This window comes from Solanum dulcamara, chromosome 8 (assembly GCF_947179165.1).
Source record: "Solanum dulcamara chromosome 8, daSolDulc1.2, whole genome shotgun sequence".
Lineage (NCBI taxonomy): Eukaryota > Viridiplantae > Streptophyta > Magnoliopsida > Solanales > Solanaceae > Solanum > Solanum dulcamara.
The window spans coordinates 497,291-522,622 of NC_077244.1; the positions used below are offsets into that span (position 1 = coordinate 497,291).

The 25,332-nt window shown below is 32.8% G+C and overlaps 3 protein-coding genes and 1 non-coding gene across 4 annotated transcripts; 3 read left to right on the forward strand and 1 right to left on the reverse strand.

The window, feature by feature from the left end:
* The first annotated feature begins 2,784 nt into the window (after positions 1 to 2,784).
* Positions 2,785 to 10,385, forward strand: LOC129900744 (dnaJ protein ERDJ3B-like). Its single transcript, XM_055975766.1, has 10 exons — positions 2,785 to 3,104; positions 3,188 to 3,336; positions 4,085 to 4,211; positions 5,580 to 5,694; positions 6,316 to 6,432; positions 6,774 to 6,860; positions 7,836 to 7,895; positions 7,991 to 8,068; positions 9,667 to 9,738; positions 9,838 to 10,385. The coding sequence occupies exons 1-10, from the start codon at positions 2,992 to 2,994 to the stop codon at positions 9,994 to 9,996; spliced, it is 1,077 nt and encodes a 358-aa protein (XP_055831741.1). The 5' UTR covers positions 2,785 to 2,991; the 3' UTR covers positions 9,997 to 10,385.
* Positions 10,386 to 11,869: 1,484 nt separating this feature from the next.
* On the forward strand, positions 11,870 to 19,435 carry LOC129899216 (importin subunit alpha). Its single transcript, XM_055974092.1, has 11 exons — positions 11,870 to 12,239; positions 13,759 to 13,855; positions 15,784 to 15,875; positions 15,997 to 16,128; positions 16,425 to 16,610; positions 16,696 to 16,859; positions 16,954 to 17,032; positions 17,971 to 18,099; positions 18,235 to 18,362; positions 18,443 to 18,810; positions 19,166 to 19,435. The coding sequence occupies exons 1-10, from the start codon at positions 12,027 to 12,029 to the stop codon at positions 18,804 to 18,806; spliced, it is 1,584 nt and encodes a 527-aa protein (XP_055830067.1). The 5' UTR covers positions 11,870 to 12,026; the 3' UTR covers positions 18,807 to 18,810; positions 19,166 to 19,435.
* LOC129901831 (5S ribosomal RNA) lies at positions 14,823 to 14,941 on the forward strand. Its single transcript, XR_008769959.1, has one exon. It is a non-coding gene; the product is annotated as a 5S ribosomal RNA (ribosomal RNA).
* Positions 19,436 to 21,087: 1,652 nt separating the features above from the next.
* LOC129900432 (extensin-like) lies at positions 21,088 to 22,169 on the reverse strand. Its single transcript, XM_055975406.1, has one exon. It carries the CDS (start codon positions 21,948 to 21,950, stop codon positions 21,462 to 21,464), a length of 489 nt encoding a protein of 162 aa, XP_055831381.1. The 5' UTR covers positions 21,951 to 22,169; the 3' UTR covers positions 21,088 to 21,461.
* Positions 22,170 to 25,332: the final 3,163 nt, after the last annotated feature.

Below are 25,332 nucleotides of genomic sequence, written 5' to 3' on the forward strand. Positions count from 1 at the left end.
TACAACTTAAAATTGTATTTGAAATTGGCAAACATCCAAAAACTTATTTTCACTGTCAATGTATATTCTTTTTCTCCAATTTTACCCTAAATTGTTTATTTGTATAAAAATGAACTTAAATTATATTTCATATTTTTTCTTTAAAAAAATACATTCAAACAACCTAAGACAATTTGTAAAAAACATAACCAACCACTACTTCAACTTCAAAATTTCAAATAAGGTGGAAACACATGTTTGTAATATGTAGTAGCTCGTATGTGAGATCTAGAGCCCGTTTGGATGATTCTTTTTAGCTTTTGAGCGTGTTTGCCTAATGCTAACTTTAAGCCATAAAATTCTTAAAATCAGTAAAAAATGAAAAGTTAGGATTCCTAACTTTTTTTTTCTAAGTGCTTAAAGTCATTTTCTTTGACTATGGAAATTACTTTTATATCTCTTATATTTTAACTAAATTCCCAAACTACCCTTTTTATTCTTTTAACCCTAAAATTCACATATTTTTCCTCATTTAAGCACTTTTATCCAAACACTCAACTGTTTATTTATAAAAATAACTTTCAGCAGTCCAAAGTTCTAAAAGCACTTCATACATAAAAGTTATTTTTTAAGCCCATCCAAACGGGCTTCTAATCTATGACGTTTTGTGATTATTTATTTTGAGATAATACTCTTTTAGATCAGATTTGATTATATGTTTCAGGTTGATTAGGCGATTTTACTAATTTTTAGAAATTAGAGTTATAAATTATATTTTTTTAAAAGTACATTCAAATTCTAAATATTCTTTGCAAAAAACATGATTAGACACAACTCCAACTCTAACTTAAAAATTCCACATAAAATAAAAAAATATTTAATTTTAAAAGCCAAACGCCCACAAAATGTTCAACTTTCTCCCCATTTATTCTCTCTACTTTACCCCAAAAATCAGAGAATGAAAAAGTTTACATTTTTTTCTATTATTAAAAATATTTTCCTCTTTTCAATATTCTTTCTTGTATTTGTATATATTTAAAATTATTATCAACCAAGTAAAATGGTTGTCCACTTTACAATGGTGGATAGTCCATTTACTTTTTAAGTGGGTAAATTGCCCACTAATATTTTCCTCCACTTGTATATATGGCTATAAATATAGCCTTATACTTCAATGTAAAAGCACACATAAAAGAAGAGAATTACTATTACTCTCTCCATATTACTACTTTCTCTATATTAATACTTTCTATATATATATTCTCTTGTTCTTCTTCCTTTATAAAATTGTCAAGTTAATTAATTTATAACAAAAATGTTATATTTTGGCAATGATTCATGCCATCCATTTTTCTTGTCAAATGGTTGAAGTTTATAGATCTAATTTCCCATATAATTATTCAACTTTATCCACTGTTACAGTGAATTCGTCAACTTATTTTATGTCATGTCAATGTAATTTAACTTTATTATGATAATAGTAAAGTCACTGATTTTACATAGTAAATCCCATTTAGCAAATGCGCTTTATGTGCAATTTCTAGGCTGAAATTCTTCACTATGATGGGCTTGCTTCATGAATTGCAACTCTAAAAAGCCCAATGCATAATCTGCACTAAACATTATGGAATGACCCAATAACAATCCCTCAAACATAACAACGACAATAACATATCTAATGAAATTTATAAGTGGATATAAAAAGAGTGAGGTGTACACAACCTTATTTCTACTTTTATAAATGAAAATGGTTAAAAAAATGTCCTTAACGTATTAAAAATAGTTCAAAAATGTCTCCTTCCACGTGTTGGATCAAAAATGCTCTTAACGTATATAAATTGTTCAAAAATGTATCTCTTCCACCAATTGGATCAAAAATACCCTTAACATATTAAAAATGCTTCAAATTTATCCCCCTTCTGCCTAAAAGTATATTTATCAACTATTCAATACTATAAAATATGCCCGCATTTCGTACGATCTTAATATATTTTATCAATAAATGTAATATTTTTATAACATCAAAATATTTCTAAAAATTATTTTTAGCCTTCAAATTTGAATAAATTAAAACTCAACTTTTTAATTCATTTTACCTCTATTAGCATCTTAGTTATATATTTTTTTCATTGTCTAACAATTTTAATCTTTAAAAACTATTGAAATTTTTGTATAAATTATGTTAAATGATGTTGTATTTACACTCAGAAAAAATTCAACAAAAAATTATCTTTTTTATGGGCATACGTAATGAAATTTCTCTTCTCCGCGACTAAGATAATATTTTTATACAACATACATTCAAGTTACTTCTGTTTTTATACAACATACATTCAGGTTACTTCACACATTGAATCATATATTTTATTTAAAACGAATACTTCTAATAGGTAAGACAAACAAGTAAGATTTTTTTAAAAATAAAATACAAATAAAAAAATTAAATAATTGTCAAAGTACTGTTAAAAAATTATTGAAAATATATTTAGAATTAGTAAATTTTTGAGTCATTTTCTAATATGTTAAAGGGAATTTTTTATGTAATAAGTAGAGGGAACGACAAATTTAAATAATTTCTAATAAGTTAAAGACATTTTTGATCCAATAGACGTAAGAAGTACATTTTTGAACCATTCCAAATATGTTAATGATATTTTTGATCCAATAAATAAAAAAAAGACAAATTTAATTCAACAGTGGAAGGAGTACATTTCTCAGTATTTTTTGAAGTTTTTCCTCAAAAAAATAAAGTTAAAATTGGAAAAAAATAGAAGAAAAAATTAGACATGAGATTACGTGGCTGTTTTCTATTGGGTCAAATACGTTTCGAATCGTCTCTTATTGGTTACTTAGCATTAAATCCACGTCGCTGGCGAAGTCCGTCGTCGTTCTTCAACCGTCCGGCCCACACTCCCCTGTTTCAGTTCAGCAAAAATTCAGAGAGACGGCAGTTAATCTCGTTGAATCTAGAACATTCCAGATTGTTCGTTTCTCCGATCAGTAGATCTGCTTATGAACCCTAGAATTTCAGAAAGGGAATCAAATCGATTCCTTATGGCGTACGGAAGATCGAAATTTCTCTTTCTGTTATGCATTTTATCTTGTTCATTAATTGCCATTGCAGCGTAAGCATTTTTTTTTGATTTCTCTGTGTATTTGTTGTTTATATTTTGGCATTCTAATGGAATGTGCTTAAATGGCGTTACAGGAAGAGTTACTATGACATTTTGCAAGTTCCGAAAGGTGCTTCAGATGAACAGATCAAACGTGCTTATAGGAAGCTTGCGTTAAAGTATCACCCTGATAAAAACCAGGGAAATGAGGAAGCTAATAAGAAATTTGCAGAAATTAGTAATGGTATTTTCTCGTTTTAGTAAGCTGTTATTTAGAGAAATTATCGAGTATTTCGGCTCATATAGCTGACCTCAACTAGTTTGAGATTGATGCATAGTTGTTGCTGCAAGTTTTTGTGACATTGAATGTTTACTAGATGATATTTTTATTTATATAATTATGGTGTCCGACTTACTAGATGAAATTTTGAAATAATTGAATTAAATGGGCTCGCATGTAGCGAAGTGGATGTAGAGGATTAATATAGGGACTGATGAGCTCATTTACCTGACTTCAACGAGTTTGGGATTGATGCATAGTTGTGTTGGTTCAAGTTTTAGTGATATTGAACGCTATGTTAAATGATATTTTCAGAATCATTTAAATTAAATGAGTTTTCATACAACAAAGTGGATTTAGAGGATTCATATATAGGGATTGATGGACTCATAGAGCTGAACTCAATTAGTTTGGGATGGATGCATAGTTGTTGTTGTTGGAGGAATATTTTGTGATATTGAACACTTTATTAAGTGATACTTTCAAAATCATTTTAATTAAATGGGTCCATATATAGCAAAATGGATTTTGAGGATTCATATAGGGATTGATGGACTCATATAGCTGTCTTCAACTAGTTTGGGATGATGCATAGTTGGTGTTGTTAGTTGTTACTTATGTGGCCTAGTTCTATATAGTATAGTGACTTGTTGTCTTGGGTGGTTTTGAAAGATAAGTTTTCTGTAGTACTCACATCCTTGGGGATTTCCAGCTTATGAAGTGCTGTCAGATGGTGAAAAAAGGAATATATACGACCGGTATGGAGAAGAAGGTCTTAAACAACATGCTGCCAGTGGAGGCAGAGGTTCAGGAATGAATATGCAAGACATATTTAGCCAGTAAGTTGATGCCCTCTATTCCAGGTTTTCCTCAACTTCATTTGGTGCTGATTTGTTTTTCCTGGTAATTGGATGTGAATAGTGAAATATTCCTAGTGCTCAGCAACTCTGGGTATATAGGATTCATATAGACAACAACCTTTTTGGGATTGAGGCGAAGTTGATTGATATTGATTGATTTTGGTTAAGCAACTAGTCTACTTTTACAACTTATGAGCAATAAACTATAATCTCTTAGTATTTTGCACGAAGCTATGAGATGTATGTTATCATGAGGTGAAACTTATTCATTAGCTTTAATAGACTAATATCTAGCTAATTGTGATAAAGCTATGTCAAAGGAATATTGCCCATTTAATTAATAGCTCATTATAAGTGAACCTTAAGTTTTATGTATGTGGAACGGTTATTCAGCTTTTCTTCTTTCAAGTAGTATATTTCGTTTTAGTTTACAGTTTATTCATCCGCAGAATGAATCTTTGTTTTCTTTTCTATCTGGTACCTTATTCCACACCCTCAGAATGAAGGCATCTATATGAGCTTATTTTCCTCATTTAGCCATTTCGTGAAACCTCTGTATAAGTTACCTCAGTCACTTTTAAGTTCATATGAAAACTGTAGCAAAAGCCAATGCAATCTTATTTTGATGGATACTAAAGAATGAAGTCTGAATTAGTTTAGATCTAGATATGGATAACAATCTAGGGGTTGTTCACTCTCTTCTCTCTTCAGTGACAGCTGAATGTGGAACTTATCTTTTTTCCTTTTTTTTGGCGGGGGGATTTGGTGGAGTAGGAGCCTTATATATATTTATTTTCTGTTAGAATATCCAACAAGTGAGAAATGCAAAGGGAATCCGGTATAAGCAAGCAGATGAATGATATAAAGTGGAATAAGATCAGAGTTTGAGGTAAATTGGCTCGCAGCGGAAGATGTGGTGGTTTAGGCGCTGCCAAGGCTTACCTGCCGAACAGTATAATTCTCAGTCTTAAAAAGAGTCGCTTAACGATACAGTGGCTGAAAGAAGTCATCAGGAAATGTAAAATACAGTAAACCAGATTGAAATGTATTAAGATAGTGAAGGGAGAAACAATTCTAGGGATTTCACATTAGCATTCTTTTGGAATAATCCGTACAGACCGAGCTAGTTCAAGCTTATAAGGGATAGGGAGCATCATCACTATATGAATTTTACTGAAAATATTAAGTGCACATTGATATTTGCTAGGAATTTTGAGTAACAATCTGATAATTTCCTTTTTATTATTCCATTTTAATAACTAAAAGTAAACTGAATAGAAGAGTTTGCCCCCTATTTGTTGACTTGGAATAGCAGTCTTTCTTGCTAACAAAGCAATAACTTGCAAGGTTTTTTGGCGGAGGCTCAATGGAAGAAGAAGAAGAGAAAATTGTCAAAGGTGATGATGTGATTGTTGATTTGGATGCAACATTGGAAGATCTATACATGGGAGGTTCCATGAAGGTAATACCTTTATTTGTTTTGTACATTAATTCTGAATCCTTCTCATCAAGTTAGCATGCATTCATTTTCTCGCTGCGACCGATATCACTAATCTATAACACACTCTAATTAGTAAAATACACTATTAATAGTTTCCTGTTGTAAGACGTCATTAAAAGCCTTTGGCACCTACCCACCTCACTGTGCAATTTTTTGAAAAGAATCTGAACTTTTTCATCCTTCCTATTTGTTTCTGTTAACAATTAATAATCAACTCGAAATTGAAAGAAGCCAGTAAGTTATTTCCCCCCACATCTAGTCAAGAATCAGGATACGTCTTGTATAAAATCTGTGACCTTGAAGGTGTGAAAATACAAGCCCTTTTAGGCACAACCTTTCTATTTAGAATTGTGATTTGGCAGAAACAGTTAAGAATTCTGGTGTAAGAGTTTTTTTTTAATGCTTTTGTGATACTGTTGGGGCATCACAAAATGGGCCCAGCTACATCTGTTGATTAGTTTACTAAATGCTAACTTAATGGAGCTTTTCAATGACCAAATTATATGTCTTTTTGGCCTGCTATCTTTTCTGGTGATGACGGCCTTTAGCATTTTGCTTCTTATGTTTTGGCTACTAAAACAGGTTTGGAGAGAGAAAAATATTTTGAAGCCAGCCCCTGGTAAGAGGCGTTGCAACTGCCGCAATGAGGTGTATCATCGGCAAATCGGTCCGGGAATGTTCCAGCAGATGACAGAGCAGGTGTGGTTTGTGGATGCTTGATGCAACAGATATACAACAATTTCCTTTTATTCAATTGCCTGACCTTGTTCAGAGAAAATTAGACGTAGAGCCTGTTTGGATGGGCTTATAATTTATGGCTTATAAGCATAAGCCTAACTTATGGCTTTTTGACTTAAAAACAAGTGCTTAAAAACACTTTTTATCTTACCCAAACACTACAAAAGTACTTAAGCTATTTTGGCTTAAAAGCACCAAAAAAAAAGCCAATCCAAACATGCCCTTAGTCTTGTCTGGTATTTCATGTGCCTTTTAAAATATAGCATCTGAATTTTCTTTAACTCTGTATTTGTGTTCTTTAGGTCTGTGACCAATGCCCCAATGTGAAGTTCGAAAGGGAGGGCTATCACATTACTGTGGATATTGAGAAAGGAATGCAAGATGGACAAGTAAGCTTTATCTAGAGTTCTTCGCTTATATGCTTAATTTGGTTTGGTGATAATTTACTAGCAAAGGTTTCATATGCACCTTTTAACAGAAGCTTGTGTTTACATAATTTGGCATACTTCCTTGTACCCTTTTTGCTTGTGTATTGTCTGGATCTTCGTTACTGTATACAGAGCAATCTTCTGATCATCTTGGCTTTTATGTTACTCTCTAAGTCTAAGCGCTTGAGCCTTGTAGTTCTGCAACTGCTAGTAAACATTAGCCATTGCTAGATTTTTTATTTGAGATGATCCCTGCGGTCACCCTAATTTCTTGATGTTGATACATTTGGAACTTCATTTCTGCAACTTCTATAGACTAGTGAATTTCATGTTGATCTGAAGTGCAGCTCACGGTCATCCTAAAATGGCGTAATGACAGTACATCGTAGACCATTGTTTGCAAGGACTTGATAAATAGAACAGAATTTTAGGAAACATCAAGTAAAAGATGGTCAATTATCCATTTCTTTCTTGTGTGCATAACTATGTGCAACAAAATGTCAAAGCAACTTGTTCCTTTTATTGTTGTCTTCTTAGAGCTACTCTGATCTGTTTGTTTAAGAAAATACATTTCACTGTTTCAGCTATTTTCTTGCTAAATTGACCTGTATATACTCTTAAATGTAAATCTCCGACTTATTTAACTATCAAAGGTCTTTCCAGCTGTTAGGGTTCACGGCTTTGCTGTCATAAGCGCTTGTTGGTGATGTATGTTCTTTCATTGTAAAGAGGTTTCAGAATTATAGATGTTACTGTTTTTAAATTTTCAGAAGTCTTAAGGAGTGTTGAGTAGCACTGCCTTATTCAATTTTTTTTCTGTTGTCATGTCATACTACACCGAAGACAGAACATAACTAAACTATTCTTGATCGTCTTTCTCCTTTTAGTAAGTCTTTTGAACATTGTTTTGAAATAATTAGAAATTTCTTTTGACAGGAAGTAGTATTTTATGAAGATGGTGAGCCTAAAATAGATGGGGAACCTGGAGACCTGAAGGTTTGACTTTTATCCCATGCTACACAAAATGGACTTCATTATTATGTATTATTTGCCCGTGACATATATTGTGCCTTTATTATTTCTTGGGACAGTTCCGTGTTCGCACAGCTCCTCATGACCGCTTCAAGAGGGAAGGAAATGACCTGCACACAACTGTTACTATTACTCTGGTAATATTTTCTTTTCATTTACCAGAATGCCTTACTGTTAGCCCATTCATTCAACATCCTGTGATTGAGAATTGAAGTTATTAAACTATGAATGTTGTTAAAGGATCCTTCGGGGTGGCCCAGTGGTTTGGGCTTGGGGCTTCCATGTTGGAGGTCTCAATCGAAACCCCTTGCCAGCGAAAGCAAGGGGTTTGCCTTTTGGGTCAGAGCTTGTCGCACCGGGCTTGCCTAGTACGGTTATCTCTCCTATGTGGTTTGCGAGCTATTGCATAGGAGCGGGGATTTTACCCTCTGCGCACCCAAAGGGTAGCGGCTGCGGGTTTCCCTTGTCATCAAAAAAAAATGTTGTTAAAGGAGAACTAAGACAAGAAATTAGAATGATGAAATGCTGGGGGTGTTGTGCCTTAACATACATTGATGTCTGGACTTCACAGAGATGAACCAATTTCAAAAATAAATAAATTCACAGAGATGAACACAACTCTAATTCGAGCTTCTAAAAGATGCATGCAGAGGCAGTTCTGTGTTTTGTCTGCCTTTGTCCATCTCTCCCTTAATTCCACATGCTTGTGCATATATATATATATATATATTTTATTTTTTTTGGTAACCGTGGTGTCCGCGCCAGTTTGCACGTACCTCGACTAATTTCACGAGATATCTGCCACCACCAACATGTTTTAGGTAATTCTCTTCACCAAGACTAGAATAGATGAGAAGATCACCTAGTGTTTTGTCTTCACTGGGAATTGAACTTGAGACCTCATGGTGCTCAATCCACTTCATTGACTAATAGGCCACACCCGTGGTTGCTGCTTGTGCATGTATTCTCACAGATGGTATGCATATAGGAATAAGTGGGCATTTATTTAATGATGCTGCAGCGAACAGTGTGTAGGTGCCTCTTGTATATGCTGTTTCAGTCTTTAGTATCAGAAGTGATCGAGTTTCATGGTGACTTGCATTGTTGTTGAGCTTTGGTGGTTTATCAACTAACCATTTGAATCCCTCCAGAAAACCTTGTTCATCAATATATAGACTTTGTTATCTTATGAGTCTCAATGGGTTGAGATAGTATATTCACCAAATTATAATATTTGGGTCGAAATAACCCTCATAGAGTTATTTTCAGATGAATACTTAGAATTAGGTGGATGTTGAGGCTATATTGAGGCTTTTCTTTCTCTTGAAGAGATTTAAGCATTTACCTTGATCGATTGTGTGAGGAAAAGATTTGATGAGTGCTCGCTCAATATGAATGTGTTTAAGCCTTATCTTCAGCTTGTTAGCAATTTTTTCAATCTCCATTGAAGATAGAAACTCAGTTAACTTTTTCCTAGAGGAACAGAGGTGAATATGCTCTTTTAAAGATCAGTTTCAGGTTCAATGTATGTATAAGTATAGTTTAAAAGGTAATAACGGAACGAATAAAAATGCATTATAAGCTTAAAGGGGGGTCCCTAGTTTGACTCAATCTATCCTTAAGAATAACAAAATCGGGGAATGGCACTTATTACTAACATCACTAATTTAATTGATTCTGATATTCAATTCACTTTTTCTAGTTGATCTTAACACTTCCTTTTTCTTCCATGCAGGTGCAAGCACTGGTTGGTTTCAACAAGACCATTAAACATCTCGATGACCATTTAGTAGATATTAGCACAAATGTAAGTTTGACCATGCAGTTCTAACTGGCTACAATTTCATATAGGTGTACCTTAATAATTTTGATAACGCCTGTCTTCCTCATTATTGTTATTCCTCAGCGGATCACTGAGCCAAAGCAAGTGAGAAAGTTCAAAGGTGAAGGAATGCCGCTGCATTTTAGTAACAAGAAGGGTGATTTACATATTAAATTTGAGGTTCTGTTCCCCACATCATTAACAGAGGACCAGAAGAAACAGATCAAGGAAATTCTTGTTTAGGATATACCACCGTCTCTTTGTCCCCCCTCCCAATTAACTTAGAAGCTTTGCGGGTTGACCTTATGCCAACCCCTTACACATCTTTTTTTTAAACATTAATGTGTCGAAACTTACTGTAATCTTCCAGAGGCGTCTTCATCGTCAAATTTTCAGGGCCCTTTATGTCGTAACATTTTTTTATACTAACATCATTTGAGATGTAGTTTTACAGGCCATTTGAACTGACTAACAAGGATATTGTATTGAGCAGATTGGCAGTGAATGTGGTGCTGCATTGAGTACTTGATATTGTATTGGATTATAACTGTAGGATAGATTGAAGTATGTACATTTTGCCAGCACAACTTTCTATAATAAGTGATATACATGTACTATATATTTGGTGGCATGTTAGCAGTTGCATTATTTTGAAATCTTAATGCGGTGGCATCATGTAGTAACGTTTGTCTGAAAATTTCATGGCTGCTATAGTAATATAACTGGTCCTTACTTTTAATTAAATTATTTTATCTTCACACCTTTGTTAGATAGAGCAGTTAGGATTAGATACTTTTTTAATGTCTCACTTGTTATAATTATAATTATCATCTAGAATAGTCAGTACACCAATTCGCATGTCATGATCAACACATTATTATTTGTTATTGGTACTATTTTTTCTTTATTATTTTAGACATCTTTTTTTTGACGTATTTAATGTAATAGTAATTTTGATATGTTTTACTAATTGAGGTAAGGATTCTGAAAATATTCACTCACACTACTTTTTTTCGACCTTATTCGTGATATTATACGAGTTATTACAACAACAACAACAACAACCCAGTGAAATCCCACATCGTGGGGTCTGGGGAGGGTAGAGTGTACGCAGACCTGACTCCTACGAGTTATTGTTGTCGATAATTACACGATAAAATAAGTTTTATCTGATATTGTACCAGCCTAATGCATTTATCGCATTTTTAGTCATCGTACTAAAACTAGTGTTAACGTCTTAATATGGCTATGTTAGGTCTAATTAATTAAAAAATAAAATATGACAGCTCATTATGATCACAACATCGACTAAAATGTAACGATAGTTATATTCAAAATTATAAGTAATTATATTTAACAATAAATAAAGGCCTATTTAATTTTTTTTAACTTATTACTATACCATCCTTCCATTTCCAAAAGTAGTTTCCCATAAAATAATTATTTTACTTGTCTTGTACTCGTTGAAAATAGAAACAAGCATATCAAATGATTCACACATTTTCGATTTTGGAAGTACGGATTAAGATATTTATCGTGTATTTATTGATTTGATTTAGACATTGAGTTTTCGTACAAAGATTAGTATTAAACTCTTTATTTCATCTTACATGTTTTAATTTAATTGGATTAAAAAATTTAAAATAAAAATAATTCTTTTGAATTTTATGCTCTTAAGTTAAAACTATGAATAAAATACCAAAAAATCTATTTACCTCTAGAGATGTAAAATATGCCGTGGAGATTCATTATATGATTAAATTATGAATGTTGGAATTGAAAATTTTATTCACGGCAAAAAAAGCGAATTCATTCAAGAAAGCTAATCACATTACCCTTTCTAGGGTAGGGGTATGGTACGATGTAATTACTCTCTTTTGCTCCTCACTCCTTATATAAAAAGATTTTTTCTTTTATTTTTCAAAAAACGAATTAAAAAAATATTAAAACATTAATAATATATATTGTTTCCAAATTTGCTTGGAAAAGTCATGTTTAGAATCAGTGGCAATATCGTAAATAACTCCATAATCAAGCCTACTTTCCAAAATCATAGTGGCGGTTGAAACAAAAAGTCCGAAAACTTTTTTATTTTTACTTTTTACAAACAATCCGAGTTTTGTTCAAACCCTGATTTCTCTCTCTATTGTCTTCATCCACATTTTCCTATTTAACTAAACTCAAAATTCTCATTTCTTATTCCTCAAACTGAATTTTGTTCATAGCGATTGGCGATTATCGAGTTGAGTTCAGAAATTCGAATCACCGGAGCTATGTCACTGAGGCCGAACTCGAGAACGGAGGCTCGCCGGAGCCGGTACAAAGTTGCCGTTGATGCAGAGGAAGGACGGAGAAGAAGGGAAGATAACATGGTGGAGATCCGGAAGAATAAAAGAGAAGAGAGTTTGCTTAAGAAGCGTCGTGAAGGTTTACTACAAGCTCACCAGTTTCCTAGCACTGCTGCTGTTTCTCAGCTCGATAAGAAGGTATAAATTTTTTTGATCGGATTTGGTTTTGTTTATTTGAACTTGTAAGTGCGATCAATGTTTATTCGATGTTCGCCCTTACGAGCTTAATTCTGTACTTTGTATTTTTCGTTTAATTACTTGCTTCATTCAGTTCTTAGCCTCACTTATGCTTATTTGATTCATTTATTTGTTTGAAGTTCAAGTGCGATCAACGTTTACTCGGTGTTCATCCTATCCAGCATTATTGGCTACTTGTATTTTTCGTTATTTAAATGCTTCATTCAGTTCTCACTTATGCTTATTGGATTCAATTGTTTGTTTGAATTGCAAGTGTGATCAACGGTTACTCGGTGTTCATCCTATCGAACATTATCTTCTACTCGTATTTTTCATTAATTAAATGCTTCATTTAGTTCTTAGCTTCACTTATCCTTATTGGATTCAATTATTTGTTTGAATTGCAAGTGTGATCAATGGTTACTCAGTGTTCATCCTATCAAGCATTATCGGCTACTTGTATTTTTCGGTAATTAAATGCTTTATTCAGATCTTAGCATCAATTCTGCTTTTTGATTCACCATTTGTTTAAATTGCAAGTGCATCAATGTTTACTCGTTGGACATTTTGAATTGCAAGTGCGATCAAGACTAATTCATCTTTCATCTCTTTGAGCTTACTCAGCAGCGGGCATTTTTGGTTAACTACTCTCAGCCGTATAGTACAGATATCGTGATCGTATTCAGATGTATTATTTGAATTGCAAGTGCGATCAATTTTTACTTGGTGTTCATCATTTCCAGCTTGATTTGCTACTTGTATTAATTACTTGCTCCATTCAGTTCTTAACCTCACTTATCCTTATTGGATTCAATTGTTTATTTGAATTGCAAGTGCGATCAAGACTTAGTTGGTATTTATCCTTTCTAGCATATATTTTCGTTAATTACTTGCTTCATTCAGTGCTTAGGCTCACTTATCCTATCCTTATTGCATTCAGTTTCTATTTGAATGGCTAGCGCGATCAATGTTTACACAGTGTTCATTCTAAATTCATTCAGTTCTTAGCCTCATTTTTCCTTGTTGGATTCAATCTTTTATTTGAATTACTAGTGCAGTCAATGGTTATTCGGTGTTCATCCGTACGAGCATAATTGGGTACTGTTATTTTTCGTGAATTACTTGCTTCACTCAGTTCTTAAGGATAACTTTTTTACTTATTAGAGTATCATAATATTTTCAATAGTTAGGTATGAAAGCTGAGGAGTTTAAATATACAGTCTGCATTGTTTCTCCCTTGTCCGCAAAGCAAAAATGACACAATCACTGTTTGGAGAGTCAAACAGGTATTTGAAAATGCTATTTAAGAAAAAGGAAGAAATCTATTATAATCTACAGTGAAAAGTTAGATTAGTTGACGCCTACTTTAAATACAATCATCCTTATTGAGATGGAGGAGTAACATTGCGCCAAAAACAATGTCATGCTGCTCTAGCAACAAAGTTATCTTATTTGATTTTATTGGTTTATAACCTTTCAGCTGGAGACTCTTCCTGAAATGATTGCTGGGGTTTGGTCCGATGACAGCAGTTTGCAACTTGAATGTACAACACAGTTCCGGAAACTGCTTTCAATTGGTCAGTGTTGCTTTGGTTTTTTGTAAATGTACTAGTTAAACGTACGTGCTTTGCATGCGTGTATCACGTTAATAATAATAAATATATATATATATAAAAAGAATAAACTATAGTGTGTACATTATATTATTTAAGTACAAAACTTTTTAAAAAATAGCGTGAGATATTAAAGATAAAAAATTTACTTATAAAGGAACATGATAATCACCGTCACATTAACAATTGAGGAGCAAAATTAATTGTAGCAAACAAAATTTCGAATCAAAAGTCAAAATATGGTGGTATTGATACATGAAAACACACTTTAAACATAAGGTAAAGAAAAACGAACTACATTATATATGAGCATAATATTATAACCCAACTACTTATAATAAATTAACAACAACAGAAAGGATTATGGTAAATCAGAAGATGACAACCTAAAGTTACAATGCAAAAAAATTGAAAGACGTCTACCATAAGCCTAACAACACCATAGTTTTGCCACTAAATATTACCCTCACAAACATCGATATTATAAACTCTTTTGATTTAATAACTCTAAAAAACCTATCAATTGATAATAAAAGAATGTTAAGTTAAACATACAACAGTTTGCTAACCTAAATCTGAAACAACACGACTGTAAATAATCTTAAACATAAAACTTAAACAATTCTAAACCTGATTACAGAATGATAATATACATCTTTTTTTTTCTGACAAAAAAAGGTTATTAGTTCTTACATCTTACAAATAAGTAAAAATTTAATAGTTATAATTTTAACATCAAAGTTTTAAATATTAGCATAATAATCAGATGACAAATATTTGACGAAATAGTAAATGACAATTTTATCTATCGTAGAAGAGTATTTTAATAAAGGGCAAAACATTTAATCAACATTTGTAAGGGCCATCATGCTAGGGCCTCGTATTAATAAGAGTAGATTCTTAAAAATAACATAAATAATATTTAAAAGATGGATGCAATCATACTAGCACTAACGCATTGGATCCCATCAGAACTCCAAAGTTAAGCGTGCTTGGGCAAGGAAAGTACTAGGATGGTTGACCCCTCGGGAAGTCCTCGTGTTGCGTCCCTCCTTTAAAAAAAATATTTAAAAGATGTATCTGTGTAACAATATAAAAAATCTAAAAGAAAGTTATAAATTATAAATTGATAAATGATCAATGTTTAAGAGTTTTGTTCAAATTCAATAGTTCTTCCTTTAGTTTGTTCTGATACTTCCTGCATTGAACTAAAGCGTCGCTGAAATAATGTTTGATTGAAAAGTATGAGCACTTAAATACATGCAATATTTATATATTTTATATTAATTATTACAATATCTATATTACTACACCATTAACGGATTAAGTAGATAGTGAATATAGTAGATAATGTAGATATAGAGAAAAGATTGGTATATATTTATACTAATTCTAACACATGGAAACTACCGCTAGTTTAAGTTGGATTAGAATACTTGTTTGGGAGTAACTAACGTGGCAAAAGACCAATTTTTATAAAATAAAACAAATATACAAAATTGGCTAGATGCCCAAAAGCAACGTGTATAAATAAATAAATAAATAATATAGAAGGTATAGTATATTTATAGAAATCCTTTTTTAAATAAGGTAAATTCTGATTGATATAGAAGTGTTAATATTGTGACTTCTTTTCTAGATCAAATAAGGATTTTAATTAATTTTAAAGTCCTACATAGTGGGATAATAATTGAAGGAAAATAGTAAAAAGACGATATTGTCTAAATGATAGACTTTTAATGAAGGGCAAATAGTTCAATCAACATTTTTAAGGACCTTCATGCTTTTAATATAGTATAGATTTCTATTTCATCACCTTGACAGTGAATTTTTTTCCTCTTTGTATCTCTGTTTCTTAATTAGTATGCCTTCACTTCTGGTTGTGTTGGCAGAACGCAATCCTCCTATCGAGGAAGTGATCCAGTCTGGGGTAGTTCCTCGCTTTGTTGAATTTCTTGCTCGAGATGACTATCCTCAACTGCAGGTTTCAAAATCTATTGTTTTTTTTACAGAATCTATTGCTTTTTTGTTTTTTGTTTTTTGTTTTTTGTTTTGTAGTTTATCTTTATTTCTAATGTTTACATTTTTGGCATCCTATGATCTAGTTTGAGGCAGCATGGGCTCTTACAAATATTGCATCTGGTACATCAGAAAACACTAAAGTTGTGATTGATTATGGTTCTGTTCCAATTTTTGTCAGACTTCTAAGTTCACAAAGCGATGATGTCCGTGAGCAGGTAAAACTCTAAAATATAAGAGGGCTAGGGTTTAATGTTTCTTTTTATAATTGTCATGATATTTTGTCTATTTAAAAATAAAATAAAATAAAATTGGGGGTAGGGGAAGGAGAATGGGGGAGAGAATTACAAAGTGGGGAATTGAACCCTCATTGACAAGATGAAGGTTCAGATATTCAACCAATTGAGCTACTAAAATTCCTCTGATATTATGTCTATGAAGCACCAAATATGCCAATTTATTTCTGAAAAGTTGAAAGTGCTTTTATTTTGATATTCCCCCCCTACTTTTATAGGCAGTTTGGGCGTTGGGAAATATTGCTGGTGACTCGCCCAAGTATCGTGACCTTGTGCTTGGCCATGGAGCTTTAGTGTCATTGCTGGCACAATTTAATGAGCATGCAAAGCTATCTATGTTGAGAAATGCTACCTGGACATTGTCAAACTTTTGTAGGGGCAAGCCTCAGCCGCAGTTTGAGCAGGTTTGACTTTAAAGAAAAAGTTTATTTAGTCTTTTCAGATATTTATATTACTTCTGAAGATTGTCTTTTGAAATTCATCGCTCAGACAAAAGCGGCACTCCCCACTCTTGCTCGCCTTATCCACTCAAACGATGAAGAAGTCTTGACAGATGCATGCTGGGCTCTTTCATATATTTCTGATGGAACTAATGACAAAATCCAGGCTGTTATTGAAGCTGGAGTATGTCCCCGCCTCGTTGAGCTGTTACTGTGAGTCATAGATCTTACTTTGAGGTTTGTTTTAGGCGTTCGTTATGTAAAAATCATAGGTGTCTTACTGCCTTCATCTTCTTTTTGTGAGTAGTCATTCTTCACCATCTGTTCTCATTCCTGCCTTGCGCACTGTTGGTAACATTGTCACAGGAGACGATATCCAAACTCAGGTATTTATCATCCTCCCATGGGCAATATATATAAGATTCTCTGCTTAAGCCAATTCTTCATGTTTGATTTTTAGTTGTTTTTTTTTTCATTTTTTCCTCTTCTCGTTCTCAAATGAGTCTTTGTGAAAACATGAATTCTCAATATCTAATCCATCAGTACGTCAGATGTCTAGAATCTCCTCTCTTTTTTTTTTCATCTGGGTAAATTGCTGCAGATCAGACAAAAAATATACTTGAATCTAGCTTTAGTCAATGATAAATCAATTTTTGTAGTAATTCTGATAGTCAACTATATTATAATATCAAAGAAAAGACGAAGTTAAGATTGGGCTAGTCAATTTGTTCTCATGCATTTTCTGCCATGTTTAGGAGAGGTTGCTAACTAAAGTCTTTGCTAATTCATTCGTGTACTTCAGTTTTTACCTTTGCCTACTTGGGTAGGGGGTTTATGGTGTGTGACTGTTATGATTATTTCTAGAATAAACTTTTTATTGCTCAACTTCTCACTGGGATAGTGTTGCACAACATCATTCTGTTGCAACATATTTATGAGAACAAATTGTGTTCCATCTCTATTTGTTTACTCAAGTCATTATCGTAATCGAGTGTGTAGGAGAAAAAATAGGGTAGAGAGGAGATTTTCTAAACTTTTGGTCCTTGAAACATAAGATGGGTGAAAATTGAGTTAACTTCTTTTGCAATCCTGTTATTCTCCTACCAAGCTGGGGAGCTCTAATAGGGTATATTAAAAGGCAGAGGTATGCTCTCTGTCAGTGAGGAGTTATTTGCAACCTTCCATTTTTGCTACCTTTCAAACGTAGTGGAAATGAAATGGACACAAAAATTACATCTATTGGTTGTTAAAGCAAATTATGTCCTACCTAATTTATCAGCTGGATTTTTTCTCTGGTCGACATTGATGAACCCATTTTGTTTAGGTTATGATTGACCATCATGCTCTTCCCTGCCTTGTTAACCTGTTGACGCAAAATTACAAAAAAAGCATTAAAAAGGAAGCTTGCTGGACAATCTCGAACATTACAGCTGGTAATCAAAATCAAATTCAGGTATGTTGTATGGTAATTGACATTTTGTGCTTCTTTTATCAATTGACAGACAAATGAAAAGATGTGAAGAAAGAGAACCTTTTCAATGTGATTCAGTAATGTATAATGATACTGAAAGGGGTTTAATTGAAATAGACTGTGATCGAGGCTGGGATTATTGCCCCTCTTGTCCATCTGCTACAAAATGCTGAATTTGAGATAAAGAAAGAGTCTGCTTGGGCAATTTCAAATGCTACATCTGGTGGAAATCATGATCAAATCAAGTATAGTTCCTTTAGCAAATTCAATTTCACCTGGTTAACCTTACATCTAGTTTGAAGCTCACATGTAAATTGATTTCTAGGTTCTTGGTGAGCCAAGGTTGTATAAAACCATTGTGTGATCTTCTGGTATGTCCTGACCCAAGAATTGTTACAGTCTGTTTGGAAGGGCTTGCGAATATTCTGAAGATTGGGGAAGCTGATAAGGACCTAGGTAACACAGAAGGTGTGAATGTTTATGCCCAGTTAATCGACGAGGCTGAAGGTCTAGAGAAGATTGAAAACCTCCAGAGCCATGACAACACTGAAATCTATGAGAAGGCAGTGAAGATCCTCGAAACTTATTGGTCGGAGGAGGAAGATATGCAGCTTCCATCAGCTGAAGCTCAATTCGACTTTGGAGGGGGCAATCCATCTCTTCCATCAGGAGGATTCAACTTTGGTTGATGGGGTATGCTATTGTTCCCTTCTCTATGATTATTTCCTCTGTGGACAACAGTTTGAGCACCTGTTTTATGGTGTTAATTATTTAGCATTAGTATGTGTTAAATGGTCTTGGGCATAACTCAAGATCAAAAGCTAGCTCATGAGGAGAGCATTGCCCAACACCATATAAGAAAGCCTTCCCATCCCTAAGTGGAGGATGTGGGACTCAGCATGATGAAAAATGGATTAGAGAAAACCTGCTAATTTGGGTATCACGATGTAAAACTAGTGACCTTGCCTTTGATTAAGCAAAAATGGTTTATTGCAGTTAAAACTTGTGGTAGTTTCTGAATCTGTATCCTTGCTATGATTCTTTCCAGGTTTGGCTAGCAGGTCAGTCAGTGGTTTTAAATTGGAGAAGCGTCCTCTTTAAACAATGTGTAGAGTTACCTATTTGGGGGAGGTGCGGATTTTACATATATTTTCTTCTATTTCTTGATTGAGTTCGTGTTGTATAAGTTACCTTTTTCCTTAGATATATTGGTGGTGGTGGATAAAAAGCATAATATATATAGATATATACATGTTAATGTACAAGTCATACCTGGGCTTCCCTTGACATTATTTGATGTAAACATATACTTTGTTTCCGTCTTTCTGTCCCATTATTTGGCACTATCATAGTAGTTGCCTTCTTTCTTTCGAGGCTTAAGAAGAGGTACTTCATTTACAAGAATGAGGTGGTGAAATTACTACCATTTATGGAATGTGTTTACTTCTTTGGGTCATTTGCTAAATTATGGTGCTATATCTATATGCTCACTTTAGGGTTTTGTAGGTGGCGCAGTTAGATAGGTACAAAAACGTTGGCTTTAGGTACACCTTACGTTGATTTACACATTTAGTCACTTTTGTGGCCTTCCTATTTAGAAGTTGGTCAATTTTTCAATATTAGAAGTGATCCGATTCAAATTAAATTTAAAACTAATTCATATAATACTGAGAAGTCTCCAACGAAGTGCAAAACAATTATCAGAAGTCGACAGTGTCATGAGTTGGTGCAGGTGGTTTCCCATAAGGGAGGCTAGCGATCGATTCTTTTGTCAATGCCTTTTCTGTCGACTTCATCGCACCTAGCTTATCTAGTGTGTTTGACATTTTCTGTGTTTTGTGAGCTATTATATAGAAGTGGGTATATCCAGTACACAATAAATTAAAATATTTACCAAAAAAGGGAATACGTTGGTGGAGAAAATATGTTAATTAATAAGGTAAACAGTACAAAACATCCAGATAAATGGAATAGTAACAACAATGAAATAATGTGGTAATTGAAAATACAATACATGTATACAACTAATACTACAATTGAGCAGTGTTGGTAAGCTCCCACCAAGCCTAAACCTATCGAAAAGCGAGCCAAATCTCGACTAGCTACTAACTTTCTGTTTTAATCTGTGATTTACAAACCCTTCTATTTAAGGTCATATCTTCAATAAGCTGAAGCTGCACCATGTGTTGTCTAATCACTTTTTTTCAATACATCTTCAGTCTATCTTTACCTCTCATCATACATATTATATCCAGTCTCTCACATTTTCTTATTGGAGTATCTGAGCATCTGCACTTCACATGTTCAAACTATCTCAGTATCATTTTTTTTATTTTGTCCACCACAAATATTATTTCACATGCGAACTCAGTTATATTATGGAAATGATTACTAAAAATATATATATAAATCTTTAATCCGTCTATGTTTGCTGGGAAACTGTTATTCGTCTATCCCTCGAAACAACAGTGTTTGCATGGGGAATAGCAAATTATATCCCACGTGAGGACTTGTAAAAAAACGAATTCTCCACTCTCAAAGATAGATAGATGCCTAAAACTTTAAAAAAAAAATTAAAAAATGTCCACTCTTACTGCCAAAAATTTCCAGCATCTACTCATCATCAGTCACCACATGTTCCCCAAGTGCCCCTCCAGCCAACCCAACTCCACAAAATAAAAAAGAAATAACAATATGATAAGTGGCAAGTGCACATTTACAAGTACATTAATATCAGTAAAATGAATTTAAATATTATGTATTGATATCGTAAAAACTACTTACAAAGAAAAGGCAAAAAAGCAAATGGCATTTTTACCATGTTATAAGCCGTTAAATTAATGTAGTGGAAATGTAAAAAAATATTTACACAATAACTTGAATTCTAGAGAAATTAGTATCTCGAAGAAATTACGGCACAAATGCAACATTCAATATTTTTGAAATTAATCGAAATGCACCAAGCTAACATAAATAGAAAGTTATTACTCCATCCTTAGATTCATTGTAGAACATGGTGAATACATGTATACAACAATGAAAATGTGCCTCACTAGTAATAATTCTCAGTCAGTTTATTTTTACAGCACCAAAAGTTGGAAACAAAGTAGTAGTAATAATAACAGCTTTTTCATCAATCAAGATCCATTCTTTTTTATGGAAATAATTGGGACCCTCAAAATTATTACTACTCCACTACTTCTTGTTCATCTGCTCTATCTCTTAACCCTTTCTTTCTTGATATCTGCACATTGAGTAAACCTGAAAAATATAAACTTCAATTTCATATAAAGAAATTATACTACAGTTAATTCTGACACTGAATCTTGTATTGAGGGTCAAAATTAAAGGAAGAAGAAAATTGCAACACCAAAAGTAAGATAAGTGACTAAAGAGTGTCTTTTTAACTGATGAATGGATTTGGAGGTAGGTGGTGGTGGGCTGTGAAAATAGAAAGGGAAATATGGTACAATTGGATTCGGGGGTGGTGGAGTTGGATACCCAGAAGGGTTATTGGTCGGTGGTGGATATCCGCCACCATTTCCACTGCCCCCGCCATCACTGTTGCCCTCACTATTGTTTGGGGGTGACACATAAGCCGGTGGCGGGGGTGGACAAATATAGCCAGATGAAGAGGGTGGGGGTGAAATAATTTGAGGAGGGGGTGGTGGGGGTGAAATTGGCTGACAAGGATTGTCACAAGAAGAGCACATTGTGCAAGAAGTTTGGTCTTTGGCCATAGCTTGAGAATAATGGTGGTTGAGTGAAATCAAGAAGAGGAGAGTGAAGATATGGAAAATGAATTGAGAATGTGGAGGTGGGGGAGTCTCCATTTTTTTTTCCAAGAAAGTTATGAACTTTGGGGATTCTTTTGCTCAAATATGGAGAAGATGAGAAAGATGGGAAAAAGAGTTTGGAAATATACAAAGCAAGTAGAAGGAGAAGAATAGCTTATGTCACTATAAAATGAAAAGAGTTTGGTGAAGATGTGAGTAGAAACAAATCTACAATTTAAAATGTAGCAAGTGTGTACACAAGTGGTTAGAAGAGAATTCTAACTTGAAAAGTTATGGATAGAACTTTTTTTTTTTGGTTTTTGTTCAGTGTTTGATATTGGTGTTTGCGTTCAATAATTTAATGTAAGATCCATTAAAGAAGAAAACACTCCCTTTTAAGTTTTTTCCATATTTCAAAACTAAAATTTGAAATTTTTAGTTAAGGATAGTCATGAATAGATCAGTAGTAGAAGAGAATTTTGACATAAAAGGTCATTTACCTTCAAAAGTATTATATATATTCTTTGTTAGAGAAGTAAGGTGGGTACATTCTATGTTGAAGATATAATTAAGGAAATATAAGTGTATTTGTTTAACAGCTTAAGTGGGAACAAATCTTTTTCAAATCTTAATACTAAATGAGACAATCGATATACTTCTATGTGAGAGAGTGTGCTGAAAATATCTAATTAAGAAAATTAAAATTACTTCAACATGAATTTGCATCTTGAAAAGATAGAGGTAATAAATGTTAAATTTTCTTTGATTTAATTCTTTATTTTTGAACTCACTTGGTGAAAATTTGGATTTATCATTAAGAGACCATGGGAGATTGCATGTGTATTGATGACCGCACCTTTCTCCTCGCAGATTTTCAATCCTTCACAATGACCTCCTAAAGTTGATACCAATTTTCACTTAGATATCTCAACTAGGCTTTGTTCATTCTAAATACCTCATGTCGGATTCCGTTCTGTTATTTTGACATTTTTTTACAATCAGTAAAAATATATGATGTGTATGTATTACACTCGCGAATGACGTGTAAAGTGACGAATTAAACGACGACGTTTGTCATTTTTGTCAAAAACAATTCTTAAATAATGAATTTTGAGTAAAAATAAAAAATGACCAATGAATCAATGACACATGCTATTTTTGAAACCATTAAAAAGTTGCACCCCTCCCCCCCTCTTTTATTGTCTTCTCCACATACCCCTACCCCTTTGCAGAAACATCTGCTCACACCCCCCGCACCCCACCCCCCGGCGTTCTTCTCCAAATACGCCTATCCCTTTTGATTAATGTTTTTTCCAAATATCTTGTTTTGCTGAAATAACCCCTATCCTTTTGTCTTTTTCATCAAATACCAAGTTCTAAATAGCTCTAGAATTCACCAATTTTTTTTCATTTTTCTGTAAATAATTTTTTTAAAAAAGAATTTCATTAATATTTAATATTTAAATTTTGAAATGGGTCTATTCCCATTAATTTTCACCATTTTGTAGTAACTATCTTCGTTCACCATTGATGGAATCTAAGTTAGCAAAAATGGTGGATGAAAATGGGGAAAAAGAAGGAAAAGAAATTTAAAATGGACTAAATCAGGTCTTTCACGCGCGGTCAACGAGTGTATCACACTTACTATGCCATGTAAGCAAAAAATGTCAAAATGACACAACGGGATTCGACATGAGGTGTCTAGAATGAACAAAATCTAGTTAAGGTATCTAAGTGAAAGTTGATGCCAACTTTAGGGGGGCACCGATGGGTTTGGCCAAATCGAATTGAGATCAATAATTTGAGTTGAAAAAAAAATATTGGTTTATAAATAATGGGTATTGATTTAGTGATTTTGATCATGATTTTGATTTTTTAATTATTGGGTTATCGATTCTTAACGGTTTTAGGTTTTTTCTTAAAGGGTTAATTGATAATCCGATAGTAAATTAAATAATTATATTTATGTCATTTGGTGTATAAAGTCCTTGAATTAGAGTTTAGTTTCATACTTTTATTTCTGAATGTCTCAAACTCTCAGTTATTCTACAATGTTACAGTATTTTCTTTTGAGCAAGATGCAATCCGTCAATTCATGTGCATGATTCATTTTGTTTGTCACCTTGTTTCTAAGTAATTTTCAATAAAAAATATTATGTCAAATCTTAACGATTAAACCAATAATCAATCGATAATGATCAATAACTGATAAATCAATAACCGATAAACCAATATCTTAATGGTTTTATAATATTTTATTATGTCTACAAAGTGATAACCAATAAATCAAACCGATAAACTTTAAATTTAAACCGATCTGACATTATGTAGCCCTAATCACAACGACAAATAACAATACGTACACTAGTACAATTTTAATACAGTGCAAGGTTGGCACTTTGTCCTAGCACTGAAATTTGGAATTCTTATGTAACGATGTATATATATATATATATAACTCTTCCGATTTGATGCCGCCCCTGAATTCGAAACCATCACTTCAGTTGTTTCGCATCGGCTATATATATATATATATATTTTTTTTTTTACTGCTATAATGAAATGCTATTGAATTTCAATTAGCGTTCCCATGTTTTCGTTATCTGCTTATAAAAATAATAACACCTTCATTTTTTAAGAATCATAATAGTTCAGTTGATAATTCGTCTCTTTTGATTTGTGCTTTATTATTATACATTACATTGCCTAAGATATACTCACTTTATTTCAAAATAATTAAATTGTTAGAATATTTAACACCATTTAAGAAAATAATATTAAGACATAAATTAGACATTGCTTTTCATTCTTACTCTTACTAATTACTTTATCGGTTTGTATTTATATGTCGTCCTTATTAAAAGTGGATGTTCCTTAATACTCTCTTCGTCCCATTTTAGTTGTCAGATATACTAAAAATTGATTTCCCAAATTAGTTGTCAATTTAAACAATCAAGAAATAATTAGTTACTTTTTTCCAACTCTACTCTTAGTAATTAAGTCATTTTGAAATGTAAAAAAAGTTATTACTATAATTCTACTCTATTATTACAATTTTCAATACAGAAAACATCAATCTATGATATTTAATGTATAAATTTAATAATTCATTACTAAAAACTAATTGTCATAATGATTGAAGAATATTTATAGTAGGGTTATATTAGTCAAATATCCTTATTAATTTTTCTTAAGAGTTGTGTAAGATCTTATCTTGACAATTAAAATGGAACAAAAAGAGTACTTATCATTTCTCAAAACCAATACATAAATAACGCTATTCTTTCTATGTTATTCTCGAGAATTATTAACCTTAAAAGTAAAAATTTAATTAAAAATTAAATAATTAATTCATATTTATTAATCAATTTTATTAATTAAAATAAATTAATTTATATTCATTTATTAAAAACAAACTTCAAAAAAAAAGGTACCACCG